The following is a 23958-nucleotide window of genomic DNA, read 5'->3' on the forward strand; positions in this document are numbered from 1 at the left end:
CCCTCTGGGGCCGGGCAGCGCAGCGTCCCCCCGGGTGCAGCAAGAACGATTCTCCCTCTCCCGCAGCCTACCGCACGGACGAGGGGCAGCCATGGGTCTTGCCGGTGGTCAAGAAGGTGAAGCAGTTGATCGTCAACGACAACAGCTTGAACCACGAGTACCTGCCCATCCTGGGCCTGCCCGAGTTCCGTGCCAACGCCTCCCGGATCGCCCTGGGTGACGACAGCCCTGCCATCAAGGAGAACCGGGTATGTGATTGGAATTTGCTTTTTCCTTCATCTTTTAACAGTTTCCCCACAGGAAACCAAAGTCAGATAATATACTACCTTTCCTGAAACAAACTACTAGTTGGAAATCTGCTCTGTGCCAAAACGTAATGGGAATAACTCGAGTCTATTTATAACTATAGAAGTTGTCAGGATGGGCCTGAGCACTGAAGGAGGTTGAAGACCACTGGAAGGCGATGGTGTCCTGGCTGGGGTGACCCCAGGGAGCATGTCTGGCATCCTGTCTTGCTCTTGCAAGCGCCTCTGCTCTCTGTGCACCGATAGCAATGTTGACCTGGGTGGACTCTGCTGGCAACTCTCTCTGTTGCAGGTTGGAAGCGTTCAGTCCTTGGGCGGGACAGGCGCTCTGCGGATCGGCGCGGACTTCCTGAGGCGGTGGTACAATGGAAACAACAACACAGCGACCCCAGTCTACGTCTCCAGTCCAACCTGGGGTGAGTGCTGTTGTCAGGGAGCCCTGTGGGTTAGCAGGCGAGGGAGGCACAGCTCTTCTCCTGGCAGGGGCCTGGGCAGTGAGAGAGGAGCCTTCTCTTGTGAGTAAAGGGAGATGCTGGGACTGGAGAAAGCAGCTTGCTGGAGGTAGGGCCTGCTTTTCTGAAAAGTTATTTCTTTCCTCAGAGAACCACAACTCTGTGTTTATGGATGCTGGTTTCAAAGATATTAGACCCTACCACTACTGGGATGCTGCCAAGAGAGGTCTGGATATCCAGGGGCTGCTGAATGACATGGAGGTGAGTAAAACTAGCATGGGATGGGCTGAGCTTGGTGTTGTTCAATATTTGCAGCTGTCTGGGCCCTTGTGTGCTGTGCCTGGAAGAGGATCTCTGCAAAAGAGACTGTTGGTACCCAGAGCAGCTCCATACCTCTCTCTCTGCTGAGGGTGCCCAGTCTCATCTATGTTTGTATGTGACCAAGACATGTTCTCTCCTCAGAGCGCCCCAGAGTCTTCCATTTTCGTCCTCCATGCCTGTGCACACAACCCAACAGGCACAGACCCTTCTCCTGAGCAGTGGAAGCAGATTGCTGCTGTTATGAAGGTATGGACTGCTGCTGGGGCTAAAGCAGTGCTGAGGGGACAAATAGCATCCCAGTCCTGCTCGTGCCCCTCTGTGGCATGGGCTGTAGTGATGTTTCTTCTGCTGGAAAGGATATCTGCGGGCAGGTGCTGAATAGTATTATATAAAGTGGCGCATCTCTTGTACCTGTGTCCTCAAATGCAGTTTTCTCCTGCATTGACTTTTATTGACCACTTTAGTCTTCCTATTCTTTTACCCCAATAGAAAGGAAGTATTTCAGTCTGGTGTTGCTGGACCATGTTTCCTTTGTGTTCATGCAAAAGCTCAATGGTTATTTTTCTTTCCTATGAGTACTGTGGGGGATAAAGTGCAGGTTGTGGGAAGGGGATTTCCCTCTAACACTGTTCCTCCTTGCAGCGCCGGAGCCTGTTTCCGTTCTTCGACTCGGCGTACCAAGGGTTTGCTTCTGGCAGCCTGGACAAGGATGCCTGGGCTGTGCGATTCTTTGTCTCCGAGGGCTTTGAGCTCTTCTGTGCACAGTCGTTTTCCAAGAACTTTGGGCTCTACAGTGAGTGTCTGGCAATAAGCTGGCCCAGTAGCATCATACACAGACAGATGGGGCTGGCATGCCGAAGGGTGGGGAATGCTCTGCTTTGCCACAATGTTTGGAACCAATGGCTCACATTTCTTGGCTTGTCCCACAGATGAACGTGTGGGGAACCTGACTGTGGTGGGGAAGGATGCAGACAACGTGAAGCGTGTGCTTTCCCAGATGGAGAAGATCGTGCGCACCACTTGGTCCAACCCTCCCTCCCAGGGAGCGCGCATTGTGGCAACTACGCTTTCTTCCCCGCAGCTCTTTGATGAGTGGTACGTGTTACCAGGGCTGGTGGGAGAGGGAAAGGGAGGGAAACTGTCTCCCTGAGTGCCAGGGTTGGCCAGGTGGCTTCACACCAGGTGGGTGCCTATCTTCATACTCTGTTTCCTGCCTGCTGCAGGAAGGGCAATGTGAAGACAATGGCAGATCGGGTCTTGCTGATGCGGTCAGAGCTCCGGTCTCGACTGGAGGCCCTTGGGACCCCTGGAACCTGGAACCACATCACAGAGCAAATCGGCATGTTTAGCTTCACAGGGTTGAACCGTAAGTATCAAGTGGCCTGGTAAAGGGAGGTTTGGGTAAAGACAGTTTTGCTGTGGGTGAGATGGGCTGAAGCAGTCCAAGCAGGAGTCTCTTGGGGGCCTCACTGGAGTTTTGGCATCACTGCCTCTGTGGTTAGGGAGGGATGAAGCATCAGACAGCATTTTAGTGGCCAGTGCTTGAAGTTTTCTGCTTGCTGTGAAAGATTCAAGCATTGCTGGCTGGTTCTTTGGGCTTTTCTGAACTATGAGTCACTGCTCTGACCTGATGTCCAATTGTTTCCCCAGCTAAGCAGGTGGAGTACCTGGTCAAGGAAAAACACATCTACCTGTTGGCTAGTGGGCGCATCAACATGTGTGGCCTGACTACCAAGAACCTGGACTATGTGGCCAAGTCCATCCATGAAGCCGTCACAAAAATCCAATGAAGCACATGAACAACCAAACTTACATGAAGTCACCAAAGCTATAGTGTGTAGTCCACGTCTTTCTCTGCTCATGGCTTGCCTTGTCCCACACCTCTTGGGGTTTAATAAAGATGGGAGCGATAGGTAGCTCAATCAGGGATAACCATCTCCTGACTTTTTTCAAGTACCCCATGCAATATGGTAAGCCAGTGCCCCTGGGAGGGTGGGGGTAGTGTTAGCCACCTCAGCTCTTGTTTCACTGATAGCAGCCTGGTCTTCAGGTACTTAGAGCTGCATCTTTAGCACATCCAAATCAACTGCACATAACTGATCAGTTTGATCTAGGCAAAGTCTGGTGCCAGTGCAATGCGCTGTGGGATGACAGCCCAGTGGCTGGGATCTCATACGGCTTGGGAATTAATGTCATTCAGTAGTATTTTGGGGAGGGGCAAAGCTGTTGCTAACTTCCTCCCTTCACCCCACCCCTTCCCAATTTCTGAGCCTTATACGAGCAAACATTTGTAATTGTGATAAATGCTTCTTTGTGTAGCTGACAGAAAATTAAACCTCCGTCTCTGTATATTATCCCTGCCTTGTGTGATACCATGCCTTCAGGCTGTACAAACCTCTTCCCAGGCTGAGGTTAAAGCCTCAACATTCTGCTTTGTCCACTGGTTCTTACTCAGTTTGTTTTAAGGCTGTCCCTTTTCTGCCTCAGGGTGTTGCATCTCTAATGATCTCAGCTGCTACTGAAGGGGGAGTCTTATTTGGATGGTGTTTCTGAAAGCTCCCTGTGATTCTACATGAAGCTGACCAGTTCCTCCCGTGTCTGTCCGGTGTTCCTCTTTCTGTCCCTCTGCCCTGCGCTGTCCAGCTCATCCTGTGTGTCTGTATATGCTTGCTTTCTGGATGGTCATGTGTTTCCCAGCCATATGGCCATCTCTCCCTGACCCAGAGCTTCTGGCCTGCCCCTAGGGTGTCAAAAAATGGATCTTTCCGGTTCATCCTTTTCAGCAGGCCCCTGGTGAACCACCATCTACTGTCCCTGGCTTCAGTGGGGCCTGCCAGCAACAGCCTGTGTTTCTGGCACTGAAAAAGAGGTGGGACCATCTGCTCCTGCTCTCTGCAGTCACTGCAGATCTATTCGTGAGCTGATATTACCACCTTGACAGAGCAGCCTCCTGACAAGATCTTGGTGGAGAAAGGGGAACAGCTGCTTTCCTTGGGTCAGTTAGCAATAGTTACGGTTGCCTGGATGGGTTTGCTTGTGCTGCAGCTTAGGCAGAAAAGGCAAAATGGTGCCTTGTTCCTTTGCTGTATTTGCACATAGACAGTACATGGAGTCTCATTTGTCCTTTCTGGATTATGTCATGCCACATAAAAGAATGAGCCAGAGGCAGCCTTTTCTTTCTGCAGGTGGGGAGCTTTTTCTCTTCTTGGTGTCCATCCACAAAAGGGATGATGGGGAAGTGGTTAAAGGATGACTTTCAGGAGTGATCTCAGGAGAAGGAGTTAAGGAACCAAGTCTGCTTTTGTTATTTCTGAAATCTGCTTACAATTCTGTCCTTACAGACCTCCAGATGTGGAGCCTGGCCCACATCTGGCCCTACATGTGATTTGTATCAGTGCTTTGCTAGCCTTACCAACCTTGTTTTTCCTAGCAAGTGACCTAAATTTCTCCTTTTCTGTGGTGTAAGCTCATTACCCATTATGCCATTTACCATGGCAACAGAGAACAGATTATTCCTTTCCTCTTTACAACAGCTTTTTAGGTATTTGAAAACTTCCTCTCTCCCCTTCACATCCTTCACCAGTTAAGGTTAAAGTGACTCTGTTTCCTTCAGCCTTTGGGGTAGGTTGTTTTCCAGCCCTTGCTTTCCTCTGTCTACCCTTCACTTGCTATGTGTTTCCTTAGAAAGGGCAGCGTCCAGGCAGAGTTGCAGTTATTCCACCTGAAGTTTTATCAGCATGGGTGGACTATGAGATTTCTGTTGTTATCTGTCAGGCTGTACTCCAGCATGTGTTTCCCACTATTGTGTTTGCAATAGCATGATATTAACTCCTATTCTTCCCCAGTCCCTGTCTGCACTGCTGTGGTGTAACTCTGCATGCCAGGTTGCTTTCCTGGCAGCAGGAGTGACAGAGAGCCCAGGTTCATGGAGAGAAATTGGGAAGCACTTGCTGACCTGTTCCTCTACTTGCTCCCTTCAGTGATGCTGAGTCCAGTTACTCCAGCCATCCCTGGCCTTGGGTATGAGGGCAGCCTGGCCTGGTGGGAGGGGTTAGCACATCTTTCCCTACAACCATTGACACAGAGATGGCATTGCTCAGGGAAAAATCACTTTTAATATCCCTGTTGCGTTCAGCCTCTACAAAAACTACTGACTGGTCTGTACCAAACCAAAGGCTTGGTGCGAGCCTCCCTCACACAGGTGGGCATGTGTGGAGAGGAAAATGGTCCAATGTAGCATGGAGCAGGCCCTCCCCAGGGAGGGGTCTGCACTCGGGAGTGAGTGGGGCTCCCTGCCCTGTGCCTAGCAGGGGCTCGGGAGTGCGGGGCTGAGTCGATGGTCAGCGTGAGCAAGGCGCTGCAAGCGTGCATGTCACCAGGTACGGCACGAACATGTGCTGGGGCCCTGAGCTGCAGGTGGCACCCCCCAAATAGCACATCCTCCTCATGGTGGAGACGACATCTGTGCAGCACCAAGGGGCTCCAGGCCTTGCTGGGATGGGGATGGTAAATGATGCTAAGGGCAGTTCTGGGTTGGGCCGCCCCTCCCTGCTCTGCCTGCAGGGACACCGTGACAGACACTTCCCCACCTTTCCTTTTTCCACCTATTCCTTGAGACCAGATGCTACCAGGGAGCAGCTGGGCAAGGGCCCTCGGACTCCAGCTAACTGGTCCAGGCTGCCTGGGTGGTTCAGCCCTGCCAGGGGCACATCCTTTCTCGCCTGGGGATGGGGCTCTGCACAAGTCCTGCAGGGAGGGGCGGCACGAGTGGGCGGGCAGGCAGCGAGCGAGTGCAGACCTCCTGCTGTTGGACATGAGCCTCATGGCAGGAGACCCCCATGCTGCAGACCTGGAAGACACAAACACAGACTGGTGCAGGTGGCCAGAGCTTGCTGTCCATGACCTGCTGCTGCTCAAATTTGCAACACCTTTCCTAGCCAGGCTCAGGGGTATTGGTACAGACACACATTTCTAGTGAAAACACGAGTCAAGGTCTCACTCGGTCTCTGACACCCAGTCTGCTACTATATCCCTTGACCCTACTTCAGCCCCCCAAAACATGTGTGCCTATGTGGGCTCCAAACCACATCATTGGGCTTTGCTGCTTGAAAATGGATTTTATGCTATTTAAATTGAGGGACCTCCCATTTGCCGGGGAAGGAATGTTGTACCAAGAAGCAGGTTCCTACCTCCAGTCTGCATGGGCCTCCAGCACTGTGCTCCAGCCACGCTGTTGCTCAGGTGATTAATGGGGCGAGATTGGAGCTTTCCTCTGGTGTCTTCTCACCCTCCGATGATGTCCGCTGCTTTCGCCCACCTGCAGCAGCAAGGGTGCCTAGAGCTGGGGTGCTGGGAGCCAAGGGTGCTCAGGACAGGGGGTGCATAGGGTTGGGCCAGGACCAGGTGGCTGGCTCTGCCTGAGCTAGCCCTAGGAGCAGTTTTGCCTTGCTGCTGGGGCACTGACAGGGAACTGGGCTGTTCCATGCCAGCCCCAGGCAGGGTGTCCCAAGGACAAGGCTGGGGAGCAGTTGACATGGGTAGCAGGGTGCTGGGGCAGAGCTCTCCCCTGGGTGGTCCTTCCCCTTCCCCCTCAGTCACTCACTGAGGGATCTCAGCAGCCTCTTGCCTAGCGCCTCCTCAGAGCTGCTCGGGGATGAGCTGGTCCTGGCCTCTCTGCCTGCAGACTCTGCTTCCTGGACGGTCTCGCAGCACTCACTGTCTGCAAAAGCTCAGCATGGCTGCAGCGCCTCAGGGCACCACAGCCATCTCCACCCCCCTCGTGTACCCCAGCCAGACTCACTCTGCCGCTTGCTGTTCTCCTCATTGTCAGCCAGCTCCTCCTGGATGAAGGGGATGCCCTCCATGCGCAGGAACACCGAATCGCTGGGACTGTGCAGCCCTTCGGAGTGGCTGCCTGCAGGGACACAGGGCAGGCGTGATGGTGGTGTGCCCTGGGGCAGGACATGGCAGGCAGGATCCCAGCCATAGCAGCAGGTTCCGCTACCAGGGACCCCGGGGGACACGAGTGCATGGCAATGAGGAATTATGTCTGCACGTTAGCACCTGTGTGCATGTACAGGCACAAAACAGCGTCCACAGGTGTGGGCGTGCAAACGCCCATGTGCCCCACTTCATGTGCAACTGCACCTCAGAGGTGGTGTGTGCATCATGCCAGAGGAGCCCAGCACAAAATCCCAGGGGACATGAAGCATCGGCCTGTGCCAGGGAAGGAATGCTGCTGACTCACACATGACATTGTTTCTCTCGTTCAAGAGGGTGGTGGGATCCTCCTTGGGTGTCTGTGGGGTTCCCCGTGCGGTCGAGGCCTTGGTTGAATCCCTGTCGAAGGCCTCCATGTCAGGTGACTGGGGTGAGCTGTCCATGCGGCTGGCCACCAGTGCATTGTGGTACTGCTGCCGAGTCACCTGGGCACACAGACACGTGCACCGGCTCAGAGGGCACCAAGCCCCACCAGGACCTCCTGGAGACTTGGCAACACCAAACCTCTGGACAATAGGAGTGTGGGACCCCCACCACCCACTGGGCACCCACCAAGCTCCTGGGGCAAGAGGGTGTCTAGGCAGGTGTGTCCAGGGTGGTGCAGTCCCTGCCAGCCCAGCCCATACCTTGACAAACTGCACATCGCAGAGGATGTGCACGGAATAGTCGGGTGTGTAGATGTTGTTGCTGCTGCTGTGGAGCTGTGTGCTGCTGCCCCCATAGTCTTCCCGGTTGGGGGACTCGGAGCGGTTGAGCCCGCTGCACCGCGACGGGGACCTGTTCACTGCAGGAGGGCACAGCAGAGAGGCAAACACTCACTCTCACTCGTGGCGTTGCTTGGGTTCCCAGTGCCGGTGTAGGGCCAAGGTGGACCAGTCACCTCCAGTGGCTCTTCCCCAGGACATCAGGGCTGGCAGGGGCCAGTGCACACTGTTGGTGGAGACTGTGCCATGCCAGCCTCTCAAACCAAAGGGACCGGGCAGGCATCCGACCTGGCACTGGCAGCAGAGGTTAGGGCTGCTGCCCGCCTGTCACTGACAGCTCTCTTGCTAATGCTGACCTTCTGCACTGCATTTGGCACAACTTCTCCTGGTTGCAGCCGGCAGCCCATGGGTGTTTGCTCAACCTGCTTCGAGGGCATGCTCCTGTTCACCCGGACTGACAGATTGGGAGCAGAAGCTGCCATGGCAAGCTGGCCTGTCACTCACGTTGATTGATGGCCTCTGACACACAGTGTGACAGATTTTGTCTAGTCAACGATTTATTAGGAAACAAAGGCAGCTTGTTCCTTACATGGGTGATGTTGTGCTGACTTTGCTCTGCTTCTAAAATGCCCTTTTATTACCCAGATTGCCAGAAAGCAAGGGAAGCAGGGCAGCATGCATGCAGGGCTGCAGGTAACGTCATCAAAAGCAGTAAGTCAAAACTCCAATTTTTAAGTGCAGGAAATTACAGAAAGTGCACACTAAAGAAAGGCCAAGCTGTCCATGGCTCTCCCTTGTCCCCATCCCATTCTTTCTGGGATTTGCATCATACTGGAGAGGGTTGCTGTCCCCAGTCACCACCCATGCTCCAACCAGTGAGGGGCTGTCCAGCATGGGGTGCTGTGTGCTCCTCTCTTGGCACTGCCTGGCATGCAGGGTGGAGGGGGCTTGGGGCACTGAGGACAGGGTGCTGGAAAGAGCCTGCCACATGCAGAGGTCCCTGGCCAAAGCCATGCTCTGTTACCTGGAGAGCCAGCCAGGGAGTCCCCTCTGCTGAAGGCGAAGGTACGGGACACTGAGACAGGCACTGCAGAGAGAGGGACAGGGTAGGAAGGAGGAGACCCGGGGAGAGGTGAGGGGGGGTACAGACCAAGAGGAAGAATGAGAAAAAGCATCATGTGCTAGCAGTCCTGGGCTGAGCTCCCACTGCTCTCTCCAGTATCCCTTCCCTCCCCTCTTCCCCCCTACTACTTCTGCTCTGGGAAGGTGCTCACCAGTCCTGGGGACAGGGACAACAGCAGGAACACAGACTTGAATGCTGTAAATCAACAGGCTGCTCTGTGATGAAGTAAGGGGAGGTGAGGTTAGGGGGGTGAGAACCAGCTCCTGCCAGGCCTGTCTGCACAGCCACACAACTCTTTAGAGCCTTGGCATGGGTAGAAAGCATCTTCCTCCAATTGCCTGAGTGCTGGCATCCTGCTCTAACCCTTTGCCAGCCACTGCCAGGACAGGGGAGTTTGTGGTCAGCTTATGCCACCTGGGAAATGAGAGGAAGGTAAATCACTGTGCTTGGCATCTGGGATGCTTCTGTGTGTGCAGGAACACGGCAGAGAAGGAATGTGCTCTGCAACAGCTCCTGCCCCAGCCCCACAGCTGCAGGCAGGGGCAGGCAGAGGGTGATTCACCTTGAATCCCTTGAAAGCAAAGGGATTCATGCCAGGCTGTCTGCAGTTCCCTGCAAGGCCCTGGGTCTCAATAGCCTCGGGGCAATGCTGAGAAGAGCTACCCACTGGGGACTGATCCTTGCAGGAACTTAAGAAGCCAGGATCCTGCATCCAGGGCTATCTGACCCATTGCCACGAAGAGGGTAAATCATAGACACTCGCATTCCATGTTTTATTGCCATGGGTTACAGCAGCAGTGACAATTTCAAGGGCAGGTTGTTCCCCCTCCCTGTGATTACTGCCCTCCACAGCATCCCTGGGCCATGCCACAGGGTACTGGGCTCCACTGGGGAGCACAGAGAGACCAACACACAGGCTGAGTGGTGCACTCCTTAACACTCTCCGGTACCTCATCTTTGCTCTCTGCCAGTGCCTGCCTCAAAAGCACTGGGAGATACAAGCCCTCTGGCTGCCCTACCTCCAGCCACTGTGCCTGTAGCATGGCTGCAATATTCTAGGAACCATCTTCTGCCTCTGTGATTAATGTTTTTAAATTGCCCCAGGAAATTTGCCCTGCAGTCTCATTTTCTGATCTCCCCTCTCTTCCCCAGTAACTCCTGTTCCATGTCCTCCCCCAAATAAAAACCTTCTGCAAATAAAAAAAACCACCACCATGAAGCACTGCCCCAAACAAACTTGTCCAGATGGGGGCAAAGGACGAGCTGATAACCACCAGCACTCACTGCCTGTTCTCACCACCCAACCCTCCCACAGCATCTGCCACCACAGGGCACCAATGCAAAAGATCAGCTGTTGACAAAAAAGTTGCATAACAACAGTTAATTAATAACTGTTAAATGCTCAAGGGTTAATGTCAGAATTCTCAGCTGTGATACACAACTCACACTCACTTCTGCTGGGCTTTCCTTCTAGGAGGAAGGAGGATGCCAGCCTGACAAGGGAGATGCCCTGTCACCTCTGCTTCCCAGCCTGCTTCCTTGCTGGCCAGGAGTGTGATGCCACATATGTCCCATGTCAGGCAGGGATGCCTGCACAGTGGAAAACAACTTGTGACAGTGTCATGTGAGCATGGGGATCAGCAGTGTCCCGGCAGGTGGCACGGCAGATATGCATGGCTGCACTGACACAGCTGACACAGCCCTGCCTGGCCCGTGGCCTGTGGGCTGCGTGAGCCCCAGTGGGGCCCTGAGAACCATCACCCAGGACATGGGGGCATTGGGCCACCCAGCAACAACAACCACGTCACTGATTTCCTCTGTCCAAACTGAGTGCACTGTGGACGCATGGGAAGCAGGGATGAGCACTGAGGGGTTAATACAGCACTCCACGAGCCAGCCTTTTGAATGGAAGCAAACCAAGTAGCAGGAAACAGGTGAACCTTAGAGCTGCACAAAGACTGGTACCCACCAGAGTAAGTCACTTGCCCCAAGGGACTTCTCCTGTTCTCTCAATCACATTCCTCTTTACTTTTCCCTAAAGGTTAAACATAGTGGGTTCTTGTTTTGATTAGGCACCAAGAGCATCTCAGCTTACCATCAGCACTGCAGATCTGACTGCAACATCTGGGTTTGGATAAGGGATGTGATGGACTGGGGGTAGGCAGCACCTCAACCTGTTCCTGAGCCACCAGGGACTAAATATTTGCAGGGGTGATCAGCAAAGAAGGGGGTACCTCACAGTCTCCCCTAATCAGAGCTCCCTCTTAACATCTGCAAGCAGAGGATCTGCTTCTTCAGGCAGGGAATTTATCAGCACTGGGGCACCAACTCAGCTAATTTACCATCACCACATGCAAATATCCCACAGGTAAATTGACACACCTCTACAATTTCCAAGCAGCTCCCATTCCCCCAGTGCGGGACCTATGCTCATCTCATGCCCTGAGCCTTGGGAATGCAAATGGGTCCAGAGATGTCACACTGAGACTTAGAAGAACCATGTGAGAAGTTGCAGGGTTTACTGCTCCCAGGGTCACAGGGTTCACTGCTCCCATTGGCATGAGCATGCTGCCACCCTTGGGCAGGACCCCTTGCAGCACCAGCTGTGCTGGGACCCACCTGCAGAGATCCAGCACATGGTGGAAACTTCAAAGGGACCTCAAACTCCCTCTGTGGGGACTTTGGTGCATCAGCTCCTTAACATGTTGTTTCTCTGCAAAGATCTTTAAGGGATGACCTCAGCACAGAGTCTAAGCTGCTCTGCAGGGGTGAAAAACCAGCCCTCCTCCAGCCAGCCAGTCAGTGCTTCAGAGGAGAGGTTTTAGGGCCCTAGCCTGTCCCGAAATACTTACATAGGAAGGAGGATCCAGCCAGGCTTCCCACTTTTCGCACATCATTATCTGAAACAACAGTTGGAGCTGTGGGAATAGAAGAGGAAGGGCTCCCACTTGCCCCATATCTGGCAGCAGGGCCACCCCACCCCATGGCCAGCCCCCTCCCCCAGCCACCAGCTGACTTAGCCTCCATGGATGCTGCTGAATCAAAGGTGGGCCAAAGGGAGACTGCAGAGGCCTCACCTGAGGAGACGACAGCCATGATGGCAGGGACACCATAGTAAGTGAATGCTCCATTCTCAAACCGCAGTCCTTCCTTGCCAACCTCCACCTCCACTTTCCCCTGAAAGGAGAATAAAAACCCTGTCAGACAGGCACCCTATGTTCCTAGCCACTGTCCTACCCAGGGCTGCAGGGACCCCTGCTGTCCCATACAAGAGCACGGGCACCTTTACTGGCCAAAGCAGCCCAGAACAAGGTGGTGAGGAGAAAATGGGGCCACTCCCTCCCACCCTCTGCTTGCCACTGCTCCAGGCACCTGCAGGATGAGGACAAAGTAGTCGACGGGGCGGTTGCGCTGGTAGAGGTAATGCTCTGCTGCCTTCTTGTTCTTTCGGTCGTACTTGAGCTCCTGGATTACATTGGGGTGTTTTAGGAGCCGCAGCAGGATCTTCTCAGAGAGGTAGGGGGACTTGAAAGGCTCCACTTCTAGAGGGGAGGCAACACATGCATGCTATGCTCAGCAGGTCTGGGGCTGCCAGGAACCCCTCATCCTCTGAGCTGCATGGCCCCCTCCTGCAGCCTTAGCACCCCACTGCCCAGAGAGCAGCCAAAGGCAGAGCCACGTTGGTGGGATGACCAGGTTGTGGGTCCAGGCAGGTGAAAACTGCTCAGTGGGGGGGGCTGATCCAGGAATAGCTTAGGGATGCCTTGCAGGGCTGGTGCTGCTGCAGGGAGCTGGAGGGCTGGCACAAGGGCAAGTGTACCTGTTGCCATGAACCGATGGGTAGCCAGGAGGAGCTGTGGGGAGATCTTCACCTTCATCTCACTCTCTGAGAGCCTGAAGATGGAGAAATCCTGGGGCTTGCGCCCCCGGTGGGGAACCCGCTCCTTCTTCCGATTGTCCGCTGCAGGCAGAGCAGAGCGGTCACTCCCCTGCAGCAGCCACAAAGCATGCACATGCACATGCATAGAGAGGCACATCTTGCTGCACCCTATGGCAGGGCTGCTGTGGAACAGCAGATGGAGCAGCAAAAAACGTGCTCTGCATCACAGACTTGGGAGCAGCTCCCTGGGCAGGGAGCAGGATCATGAAACACACTTCTTCCTCAGGAACAAGTCTTGGGTTTCCCTGGCTTGGATGCATCACCCAGAGTTGCAAAAGAGCTTGGGAACCACCCATGGGCATTTCACATACATGTCCCTGGGTCAGGCCCTGTCCAGCCACCAGCTACTGATGCTTCTCTACTTTAAGCATTCAAGACTCCCTAACACCTGGCCAGCATCTCTCCATCGTTCTTGTATTTCCCACCATGACAGTGATTGCTCTGGGGAAGGACCACAAATTGCTCTGGCCTGTTTCCTACCCACGTCTGTCTGTCTGTGACGGCTCCCACCCTGGCTCCTGCAACCGCAGTAGCTGCTCTGGGACACTAACTGTACAGATCCGTCTCATCCAGGATCTCGGACTTGATGATCTCCTCAATGACATCTTCCAGGGTGACAATGCCCATCACCTCGTAGAATGGGTCTCCTTCCCCCTCGTTGTTCACCCGCTGCACGATGGCCAGGTGGGACTTTCCTGCAGGGGGAGAGCAGAGCGGCAGTGAGACATCCAGCCCTGGTGAGAAGTGTCCCCAGCATGGTGGGTGGGCAGGTGGACGGGGTTTGGTGGGAGGCACAGATCACAGCCAAACCTCAGAAGCAGACACTATCACCCCAACAGCCCTAACCCAAGGGGAAGGGCTGGACACGCAGCCCAGCCTAACAGGCCTGCTGCTACCCAGGCTGATATGTAGATGTCACAGGCTCTTTTTTAGGGCCACTTGCTTTCTTCACCAAGGCTGTGAGTCACTCTTTGACAGCCTCCTGTGCAGGAATGAAGTGTACATTATACCAGCTGCTTCTTACTTACCCTCAGCTTCATTGGCGTGAGATAACTCTTAACAGAGCAATGAGACAACGTTCTCCAACATAGAAATGTGAATGTGTTCTCGGGCTCTACTGATTTCTCTCATCCTCCTGGTGTTTTGTCATTCTGTTGCTAATTATCTTTCCTATCAAATTGCCAGGAACATCTCCCCCTCATCTTTCTATCCATCACTGTCTACACTGATCCTAAGGCTTTTCTTCAAATACAGGCAAAGCCTCTGGCTCCTTGGAACAGCAGCTGGTTTTAATGCAGAAAGATGTATGTTTGTTTGCAGCTTTCAGCCCAGCTCCTGCAGAACTCTTGGGTGAACCATCTGGGTGCAGACACTGAACACTTTTCAAGCCATCAGCTTGCACCTGAACTTTTTCTCCAAGCCCTGCCCTTGACAGCATCTCTTCTCTGTTACCTTAAACAAGAAGAATGGGACCAGGACCTTCAGCTGCAATGACGGTGACTCCTGCTTGGAAGTTGCAGTGTTCCTCAATCACAGTTTTAGCTTCCTCACTTGTCCCTTGTAAGCTGGCAGATCTGCTGACACATTCTCAAGCTTCTTGTTTTTGGCATACTTGAAACATTTCTATTTGTTTTAGCATGTCCAGCTCTCTGTAAGCTGTTTTGACTTCTTCAACGTCTCCCTTCCTTTACTGACTGCTTTGATTTATGCTCCTGCTCAGCATCTTGACTAGAACCCAACTTCCAAGCCACAAACAACTTCTGGGTTTCTAGCTCAAATATATTCTTGGACCTGCCAATGAACTGCACTGGTTTTCTTACTGGCCCTGTGGCTCCTACACAGCTCAGCAGTGCACACAAGTTCTGAACCTCTGGTTTACTTAAGTTAAAAGCATCCTTATCAATATCACAGCCAACAACTTCCCTTCCCTCTGTTTGCTTTTCATCCCTGGGGTCTACTGTTGCAATGCCCGCACAATGGCCCAGCTATACCATGGGCACTGCAGGGACCTCTGGAAAGCTGCAAACACCTTATTTTCCCCATGGGCTCAGAGCTGAGCTCCTCGAACAGCAAAGGTCACCCACAACAGGGGCAAGTCCCCCCTGCTGTGCAGCTGCCTCTGCTGCTCCTATATACCTGCCGCAGCAAGCTCAGATGCTGCTCCAGGCAAGGAGATGTGCACAGTGTTTATACATAAAGATGTAACAGGGTGAGCTTCTCCCTGCTGCACATGTCCCTCCTCACCCACTAGTGCCTTCTGGCTCGTCCCCACAGACATACAGGGACAAGCACAGCCAGAGCAGCCTGCCAGTCCCACAAACATGTCTTGCTGGGGACCATGTGACCTTCAAATAACTCTGCCCTGGATCTGAGACGACCAAATGACATTTTTCAGCCTAAGATCAGCACTATACATTTCTCACAGCAAATCTTGGGCATTTTCCACAGTATAAATTCCCTCCTCCTCATACCAAGCTTTTATTGCAAGATTTCAGAGAGCAGCTCGCTGCCTCCCACGCCTACAGATTTAGAAACGAGAACATAGCATTGCGGTAAGTAGCACTGAGATGCACTTTAAAAACCCAAATCAATAGCCTTGGGTCACTGAAATTTAAGCATGTTCTTTGGACTGGGATATTCACTCCTTTCATACATAGGTTTGTGCATCTTGTCTCTTCAGTGGGTAATAAAGTAACACAGCACTTAAAAAGAAAAAAGCAGCGGAGCTGGCTGCAAGACAGCAGCAACAGCTACGTTTCATCTTAGCAAAGTCCAGCTTTTGAAAATGTCTCCTTTGCCAAACTCTACTCCCAAACACTGGGGCCATCTGGTCTCCTGCAGCTCCTCGGGTGAGCAAGGAGAGAGGAGGAGTTATTTCTTTTGGCTGAAAGCTTGTTGTTAATGACATTTACATGCAACCCAAAACCACCAAGCCCTTACAAAGAGCTTAGGTGCTACTTAAAGGCAGTCAGAGAGTGATGGAGGCAATTCTGTTTTTGGCCAAACACCTACATCGACACTGTAATTTACACTAGAGCAGCCTCAGAGAAATGTGATTCCAGCTCCGTGTTCACATAGCAGCAAACGAGATTATTTAGAAATAAGCCAGAACTGTTAGCCTGGAAGGAGACCCACGGTTTCACTGTGCTGGGGGTAGAGCCAGAAGGGCTGTTAGAGCACTCAAGAGTTCTTTATTTTCACAGAAAATAAACACTTGGAGTCATACTATAAACCCCCAGGTTTAAGTTTCCAGGCTAACACCAACATTAGAGATGGAGCAGGTACCCAGCAGTGGAAAATTGTTGCAGTTCATGTGGTTGCTACTTCCCACGCCAAGTGAGCTAATCCCAGCCCATGTCTGGCCAGCTGGTATCTGTGTCACAAAAAGCCCTGGATCCCAGTCCCAGTCCTTGCAAATGAGTGCTGCTCCCAGCTGATCACCTCTGGGAAGGGGCTGACTTGCCCCAGTTTCTCACCTGACGGACGTGAGATTGTTTGCAAAGTCGTGCCCCTCACCTCCACTCTGACCCAGCTGGGTTCTGCATCTCCTCCCATTCATTTTTTAACAGATTCTATACATTTTGACCTGATAAATTTGGGTGGAGGGGTTGCAGATGCCCCGGCTGTATGGTCATGGCTTGCTTCCTCCTGGGCAATGCTGCCAAGCTCAGCTGTATCCCTCTGCCCAGCCCTGGGAGCTGCTACACTTGTACAGGGGCAGAATCTGCACAGTTTTATGAAGTGAAAGCAATGTCTGAGGGAAGGTGGCAGAGTGACAGACCTGGAGACACTAGAGGGGTCACATTCTCCTCTGCAGCCATTACCTTGCAGGTCAGCCTCAGTGGGAGCACAAGAGGGAGATAAATAATTTAAACAAACCCCCAAACTTGATCTAAAACAGATTTAAGATCTATAAAACTGACCCCAAAAACCATGCTATTGTAACAACTGCCTAATAGCTCAAATGAGATGAATTATAAGGGTGAGCTGCCTCCCCACTAGCAAGCTGTCACATGTGAACTTTACAGGGCTATCGCTGATGCAGGAAAGCACAGTGAAACACTTGAGAATCAAAGCATTGGTTTGGCAAATGCTAGAACAAATGGGCAATTAACTTCTCTTGTGCGAATAGCTCCGCCAGCCTCTGCAGGACTACTCTTGCACAGGAAGTCTATAGGTGATTAAGTGTCTGCTCAGCATGGGATACAACTGCACTAAATTCTTTATGAGCTACATGAAATCTGCTCTTTTCAAACAACAGCTTCAGTGGAAAGTTAATGCCTCAAAATGCTAAATTACAGAGCTAATATAAACAGCTGAGAGCTTCCAGATGGAGCAAGCATCTGAACAGATATCTACAGCTTTTATGCCCATTTTTAGGAGCCCTGTTTTTTGTAGGCACCTAAATGACCTTGGGCTCATAGATCCACCTCAAAGCATCCTCCCCAATGGGAGAAGATGGTCTGAACACATGGAAATGCCTTTACTTCTGGGAAAGAAAGTGTTGTTGGCTGAAAATATAGCCCAGACTACTTCTTTATCATTTTTTTATGTAGGTGCTCTGCCAGAGGAATGTTAAAGATGTTTTAGCCTTGTCTCTTGTTGCATGGGATGAACATTCTGAGCATGAAATTCATTTTCATAAATTTTATGGTAAGATCTGAAGCTGTTATTAGGAGATCAAAGGTACAGGCACAAGCCGTGAACCATTTACAGCTACAAAATGGAAGGCAAAAAAAAGAGAGTAATTTTTAAATAAGGTCGATTTGTGAAACAACCATGATGTAACTGAAATCTGTTTTCTGTGTGCTGTTCTTCAGAGCTCTTGTCTGGTACAGGGGCTGTCAGCATCTCTGAGACCCCTTGCAGACCTGCACCTGAAATAAGTGGGGACTCTGACTTGAACTTCTTGAACTGGAAATGTGTATGTGACTGTGCTCGTGTGTTATCATGACTCTGCACCAAGGGTGAAACCACAAGCCTGAGGAGTTGCACATCTACACATAAACAGGGGGGAAATAACCAAGAGGGCTGCAGGGTCTCCCAGCTCTAAGGGAATGAGAACTATGCGAAGGGAAAACCGTAAATCCTAATCTAATCCAGGCCTTCTTCAGAGACAAGAATTTCACCTGCTTACATCTCTCTGTAGCCTTTCTCATATTCTGCTTTGGTGCTTTTCCTAATCCTAATGAAAACTGTGAAAAAGATGGAATATTTGGACTAGCTGATCAATCACCATTGACAAAGCAGAGAGGAGGGTAAGGGGGAGATTTGAGGGGACATGGAGCCTCATCTTCCATCTGTTGTGCAACAGGGTTCTGACCTCCTGGGTATGATTCTGCCTGCCCACAAATGGCAGATCCCCTTGCATGTTACTTGGAGCCCAAGGAAGCCTAAAAGGATGCCAAGGCTTTCTCAGGCTAAAAAACTTTTGAAGACCCAACACAAAACTGTTTTCATTTGTGTCTGTAACTGGCCATTTTATTCTTTTCCACAGCTCGGTATGAAGGTGCCTTTGACAGCTCCCAAGAGGGAGATGAGTGGTGGGGTGACCTCTTCCCTGAGGATAAGGCTCCCTTCTTGATTTGCTGAATGCCTCCTCAGAGCAGGCCTGTTCCTGGGCTTATTGGAGGAGGGTAGAGAAGCCCAGGGTTTACACAGTAAGATTTAGCACAGCTTGGGGGGTAATGCACAGTAATGTTTCAGGCAGAGTTGCACCATGAGACACTGTAATCATTTTTTGTCTATCAGCAGCTCACCCACTCTCAGCCTGGCAATCACCTGGATGTGTACGGGATATTTCCTGGGTAAAAACTGGCTCCTTAACCCATACAACTGCCTAAGGAGGTCATTGCTTCAGCCCATCAAGGTGCCCAGAATAGTGGCTATAACACTATAACTAAATCTCTCGAAGGCCAAGTTAAATTTGAAACAACACTGCTTGCAAAGCCTGCAGGCTCAGAAGGACAGTACAAAAAGCAGATGAAATGGTACTGACCCCAGTTCCTGGCAAGTGTAAGCACCTTCTTCAGCTACATTCAACTTGCAGAAGTCTAATAGAGGCTGTGGAGCATTTTGAAATGCAAAGACAGACAAACTCCAGGGTAGAACTGTCCTCCCCACAGGACAGGCTGTTCTCTGTGCTAAGCATGGAAGTTTGGGCTTTTTTGGGAATTTATTTTTAGTAACTCTTAAAAAACACCAAGCCACAGAAGGCTAATTTCAGTTGCAGCTCAGCCTCTGCCCTGCTGCAGGAAAATGAACATAAGAGCAAACTTCTACTGTTCCTCTGACAGAGGAAAGTTACTTGCTGAAAGGTGACACTGCTGTACATAGAATTCTCCAGGAAATCAGTCAACAAAACCCATAAACAACTTGAAGAAGCGGTAAGACTATGACTTCCCAAAGGCACTACAGAACAAGGAGGTGGACCTCACAGAAGAGGTCCCCATGAGGAGTTATATCACAGGACTGAAGCTGCAACACGCATTGCTTGGTTATCTTCTAGGGATGGAGGAGAAACAGACTGCACCACCCACAGCATTTCACACTGAATGAATGCATAAACCTTTCATTCTAGCTCCACATTCCCAAGGTGAAGTTTATCCTACAGGAAGCTCATCTGCCCCTCTACATTGCTTTAGCTTGCTAAATATGGTGCAGTTATTTCTCTGGTGTTATAGGTATTTTCTCCAGGGAGCCTAGAATAAAGCCAGGTACTCTGAGATGTATCAATACAAATTGCCAAGAAATTGTCTCCCAGTTTTTTCACTCGTTCAGTATCTTCATCTTCTCTCACTTGGATGCAGGTGGCAAAATTACTACACTGGCTTGTATTTTCTTAATTTTAGCAAAGGGGGGACACATTTTGTGTAGGGTCCTTCACTTAGCATTTCTATGTAAATGCTGCACAACTATGTATGCCTTCTATAAGAACCTGTCTAGCTTGCCTGAAAAGATAGGGAATTGGGTGTCCAGACCTTGTTATTTCTGCTGACTTTTGATAAGAAGATAAAAGTCAAAACCATCTTCTAGCACAAGTATTTCCTTTCTTCAACTGAACCTGTCTCACACTGCTGTTGTTTCTCAATACAGTTTTTGCAGCTGCCCTCCTCTTTTGGGCTGTGGATTGAAGTCCAAACTATTCCCTAGCAGGCCAAACCTCCCCTCTGCTGCCGTTTGCAGCCTTCTCTGGGTTTTTTCCAGTTCTCATCAGGACCCCCAATTTAACCATCTTTCTGCAGGAATTAGTGCCAAAAGAGACATCAAACAATGGCAGCAGCAGCAAGGTTGTGAAGAGGCAGATGAGAAGAGTTTGACCAGTTCTGCTGTGATGGGGCAGGGGCCAGGTTTTGTCAACCAGGAGCTCACAGCTGCTCTTGGGCACCATAACCACACATGGCCATTAACTCCCTTGGTGCTACTGAAGAGTATGCTACTATTTCATACCAATCTAAATGTTTTGGAAAGCTGATGCTACACGTCCATGGAAGGTAGTCCCTTCTACACAAAGTCCTGCTGGGGGAGAGGAAATTCGCGACTCGTCTGTGGATTAAAATCAAAGCAAACATCAATGCATCTTAATGGAACTGAGCTTGAATGAGGTTAGTGTGAGCATACCTAGAAACAAATGAAGGAAAACTTCCCTTCAAACCCTGCTATAAAAGACCAGAGAGTAAAAAAAGCCAAACATCTTCATAGCTAGGACAGAACAGTGAGAGAAAAGAAATGCATGAGGTAAACAAGAATAAAAGTGTGATACTGGTGAGTAGGAGGAGAGACAGAAAATGGAATTGCTGCCAGAGGTGTGAGCAAGAGTCCCAAAGTGCTAGTGCTGTATTTAATAATCCCTTGACATTTTCAGTAAGAAAGAACAAAGATTTGTGTACTGTGGCAAGGAGCTCTGGCAGTGAAATTGTGTTACTTATATGTTATGCAAAAATTGACATTACTGGTATAGTGGATGTGGCAAAACATTAATCATTCATGAAACAGATCAGAAGTACACATTGCTATCCAGGAAAGAAAGATATAAAATGTTATGGGTATTTTCTATAAAAACTATAATAATAAAAATAAATAAAGGATACAAAACCTGTTTGAGTTAATCGCAGGAGACAGAAAGAAAAGCTGGCAAGGTTTCTCTAGAGGCTTCTCAGGGACATAAGGACCTGGAGATGGTTATGAATATCCATCCTTACCAGAGACTTTAATTTCCTAGAAGGAGACTGGGCCTTATCAGTGGGAGCATTTGCTGTCCTGCAGGCACCTTGGATGTGCAAAGTGATGAATGCCTTCATTAAGCACTTGCTGAGCCAACAAGCAATCAGCCTACTTTCTAATTAGTGGAGATGTCACAGAAGACCTGGCCATGGAAAGCAATCTTGATTGGATCAAACAAAATACTTCACCATAATTCAAACGGACACAGAAAAGGAGACAGTGATGAAGATTCTTAATTACAAATGGGAAATTTTTATTTTAGAAATTAAGTGGTCAAGTGAACAGGGCTGACACAGCAGTGGATGAGGCTGAAGACAGCTGGGAGCAAACATCTGTCACAGTACAGGAGCCAGCACGAGAACCTGTATTTGGAACTGGGAAAAGAGAGTTTAGGAGGGTTAAGTGCTGGGCTCTTGGCAGGTGACTATCTACAGACTCAGAGTGCTGGGGGTGAACAAATGCCTACAAATAGGGGAAAGATGAGTTAGAGGAGAACATCAACACTTGGAGAATAACATCTGGGGAAGAGCTGGGATTGCTAAACACCATGATGAGTTATATACTAAGACCAAAAGCAAGGCTTTTCAGACATGTAATTTAGAAAACACAGGTAGAAGCGAGGTGGGAACGGAAAAAAGTTTCAGGGAGAGCTCTAAATAGGGGCTGTAGCAAAACACCCCAGAAGGCCATGATGGCAGGCAGATGTAAAGGAAGAATAATCTGAAGTGATATGCCAAGACTTTAATGGAGCAAACTTAAAGGATGGATCATCTTCATCTGAGATGAAGACTAGCATGAAAAAGTGTAGGGCAGATAGCAAGGCTTGTTAGTGTACCTGTGAGCTCAGGGGGCGGCACACATGGAACACCTCTGTTTAAGGAGGGCAGAGAGGACAGCAAGCAAAAGGCAGGGAGCTAAGCAACCATAAGTCTATTTCTATAGGTCTGTTCATCCATAAGGTACCAGAACAAATTTGGAGGGGGAAGTATATCAAAGTAAGTCAGATAAATTGCAGGAGAGGCTGACCAAGGGAGAGGGTGCCAAAGTCATCTGATATCTCTAGACAAGAGAGAGGTAGCAGAGACCTCAGTTGAACTTCAGTACAGTTGTAGTGTCATGCAGGAAGACACAGTTAAGGAAGAACTGTGAAGTGCATAAGGAATTAGGAAGAGGAGAGATAAATGGCATAGGGGAACAGGGGCAGGCACGGATTGCTGCAGCTCACCAAGGCTGAACTCAGACAGCAATCCCAATGGTTTTGCTAACAGTTGTATAGTAAGCCCAGGAATTTGCTGATTTGCACCATTGGAAGTTTCCAGTCCTGTGGAGGGGCAGAGAGGGCAGGTGGTGCATGCCACACAAAACTCCTCTGCCTCTGATCCTGAGCAGTCGTGGGGACACAGCTGAGCATCTCCAGAGAAGATGCTGACCTGCATGTATCTGATGATCACTTTCCCAGTGCACGAGAAAAATCCTATCCTCTCCTCCTCCCAGCTCTAAAAAAGAGCACGGAGATGACTCACAGAGAGGCTTTCTCTGTATCTGGAGTGGACCAGGGTGGCCTTTCTCACATGACCAGCTCTGCCTGCGGCAGAGCAGCCCCAGGCAGCCCAGGAGCCAAATGCTGCCCTCCTGCATTACATAATGCAGCATGTCATTGCTGCAGCCATTTCTTAAAGACTCACTCACCACAGTATGACGTACCGAGTAACGCGGCAACACACAATTCCCAGTGGGAGGGCAAAACACATGCTGTGCGTATTCTCAAGGTATGGTTAATGAAATACAGCTCTCAGCATCTCTGGGGCTGCTGGCAGCTGCTGCATTATGAATGCTGTCACAGCTGCAAAAAAAAAAAAAAAGTACATCTCCTTCTAAGGGCTTAGGCTTTTCTTCTGCCTTTAAACCACTTACACAGAAACACTTTTTAAACCTGTTTCTCACTGCTAAGCTGAAAATGTGAAAGCGAAGTAATGAGATGTGATTTCCTGTCATAAACTCCTCTGCACAGAACAGTGCAGCGAATGCTGCTTTGCCTGGGCAAGGGTGCAAGGCAGGCACCATGCCCATCGTGCCAGACTCCTGCAGAGACATGAGCCTTGCGGGACAGGCTCACCTGCTGAGCCAGCAACGTGTGAGGCCGAAGGCTCCATAACATCACAGGTACAACCAGCATTGTAGGCCCTCAATCCACCTGAGGATCTTCCACCAGGTGACAGCAGGGTCATCGCCACACCAGTGCATGCAGGGCCCAACTCCCCCCAGCATCCCTGGTACCTGCAGCATCCTGCCAGGAGGCCACGCAGGGATGCCCATGGGGGCTGCTGACCTGGAAATCATTGGGGGTGCAGAGGGGTGCAGGGGGAGCCCGGGAGGTGGTGGCCCGGTGGCCTCACCCTTCTTGAACTCCTCAAGCAGCGTGTCGAGGCGTGTGTCGTTGAAGACGCAGTGGAGCGGGCGGCGGTAGAAGCGGGTGACAGTCTGCAGGGGAGTGCAGTCATCGGGGTCGACAAAGGCCAGGTCCTTGACAAAGAGCAGGTCGACAATATTGTCGCGCCGGTCACCCTCATAGACTGGGATGCGGGTGTAGCCAGAACGGAGGATCTCAGAGACGGTGGCGAAGTCCAGCACGGCATCGGCCGGAGCAGTGAAGCAGTCCGCCAGCGGGTCAGCACATCCTCCACACCTGTGGCGCAGCTCCAGCGCGCCCTGCACCATGGCCAACTTCCTCCCGCACCAGTCTCCGTGGGGCCAGCGGCGCGCAGGCGTCTCAGCAGCCGCGCCGCGTAGAGAAGACGCTGAGTCCTGTCGCAGTGCCCAGTCCAGCAACCGGCTGAGCGGGTAGCAGAGGGGGAAGGCGGCCAGCATCAGCAGCCGGGTGAGGCAGAGG

General features: G+C 51.0%; 2 protein-coding genes across 2 annotated transcripts in view; one reads left to right on the plus strand and one right to left on the minus strand.

Annotated features, from left to right (window-relative positions):
* Nucleotides 1-3432, plus strand: part of GOT1 (glutamic-oxaloacetic transaminase 1) — a 39443-nt gene extending 36011 nt beyond the window's left edge. The window contains exons 2-9 of the mRNA XM_029958563.1: nucleotides 19-248; nucleotides 598-721; nucleotides 906-1018; nucleotides 1220-1324; nucleotides 1721-1871; nucleotides 2008-2173; nucleotides 2302-2444; nucleotides 2729-3432. Of these exons, the coding sequence (XP_029814423.1) occupies nucleotides 19-248; nucleotides 598-721; nucleotides 906-1018; nucleotides 1220-1324; nucleotides 1721-1871; nucleotides 2008-2173; nucleotides 2302-2444; nucleotides 2729-2868 (1172 nt within the window). The 3' untranslated portion in view covers nucleotides 2869-3432. The remainder of the gene's footprint in view (nucleotides 1-18; nucleotides 249-597; nucleotides 722-905; nucleotides 1019-1219; nucleotides 1325-1720; nucleotides 1872-2007; nucleotides 2174-2301; nucleotides 2445-2728) is intronic.
* A 1742-nt stretch (nucleotides 3433-5174) lies between these two features.
* CNNM1 (cyclin and CBS domain divalent metal cation transport mediator 1) lies at nucleotides 5175-23952 on the minus strand. Its single transcript, XM_029958600.1, is given in 11 exon segments — nucleotides 5175-5927; nucleotides 6268-6395; nucleotides 6681-6992; nucleotides 7326-7503; nucleotides 7705-7862; nucleotides 11758-11805; nucleotides 11983-12082; nucleotides 12278-12447; nucleotides 12726-12866; nucleotides 13397-13540; nucleotides 23465-23952. Coding segments are annotated over 10 exon segments (1803 nt in total). The 5' UTR covers nucleotides 23937-23952; the 3' UTR covers nucleotides 5175-5927; nucleotides 6268-6315.
* Nucleotides 23953-23958: the final 6 nt, after the last annotated feature.

The sequence above is a fragment of the Manacus vitellinus genome, unplaced genomic scaffold (assembly GCF_001715985.3).
Source record: "Manacus vitellinus isolate BGI_N305 unplaced genomic scaffold, ASM171598v3 scaffold_15_pilon, whole genome shotgun sequence".
Taxonomy (NCBI): domain Eukaryota; kingdom Metazoa; phylum Chordata; class Aves; order Passeriformes; family Pipridae; genus Manacus; species Manacus vitellinus.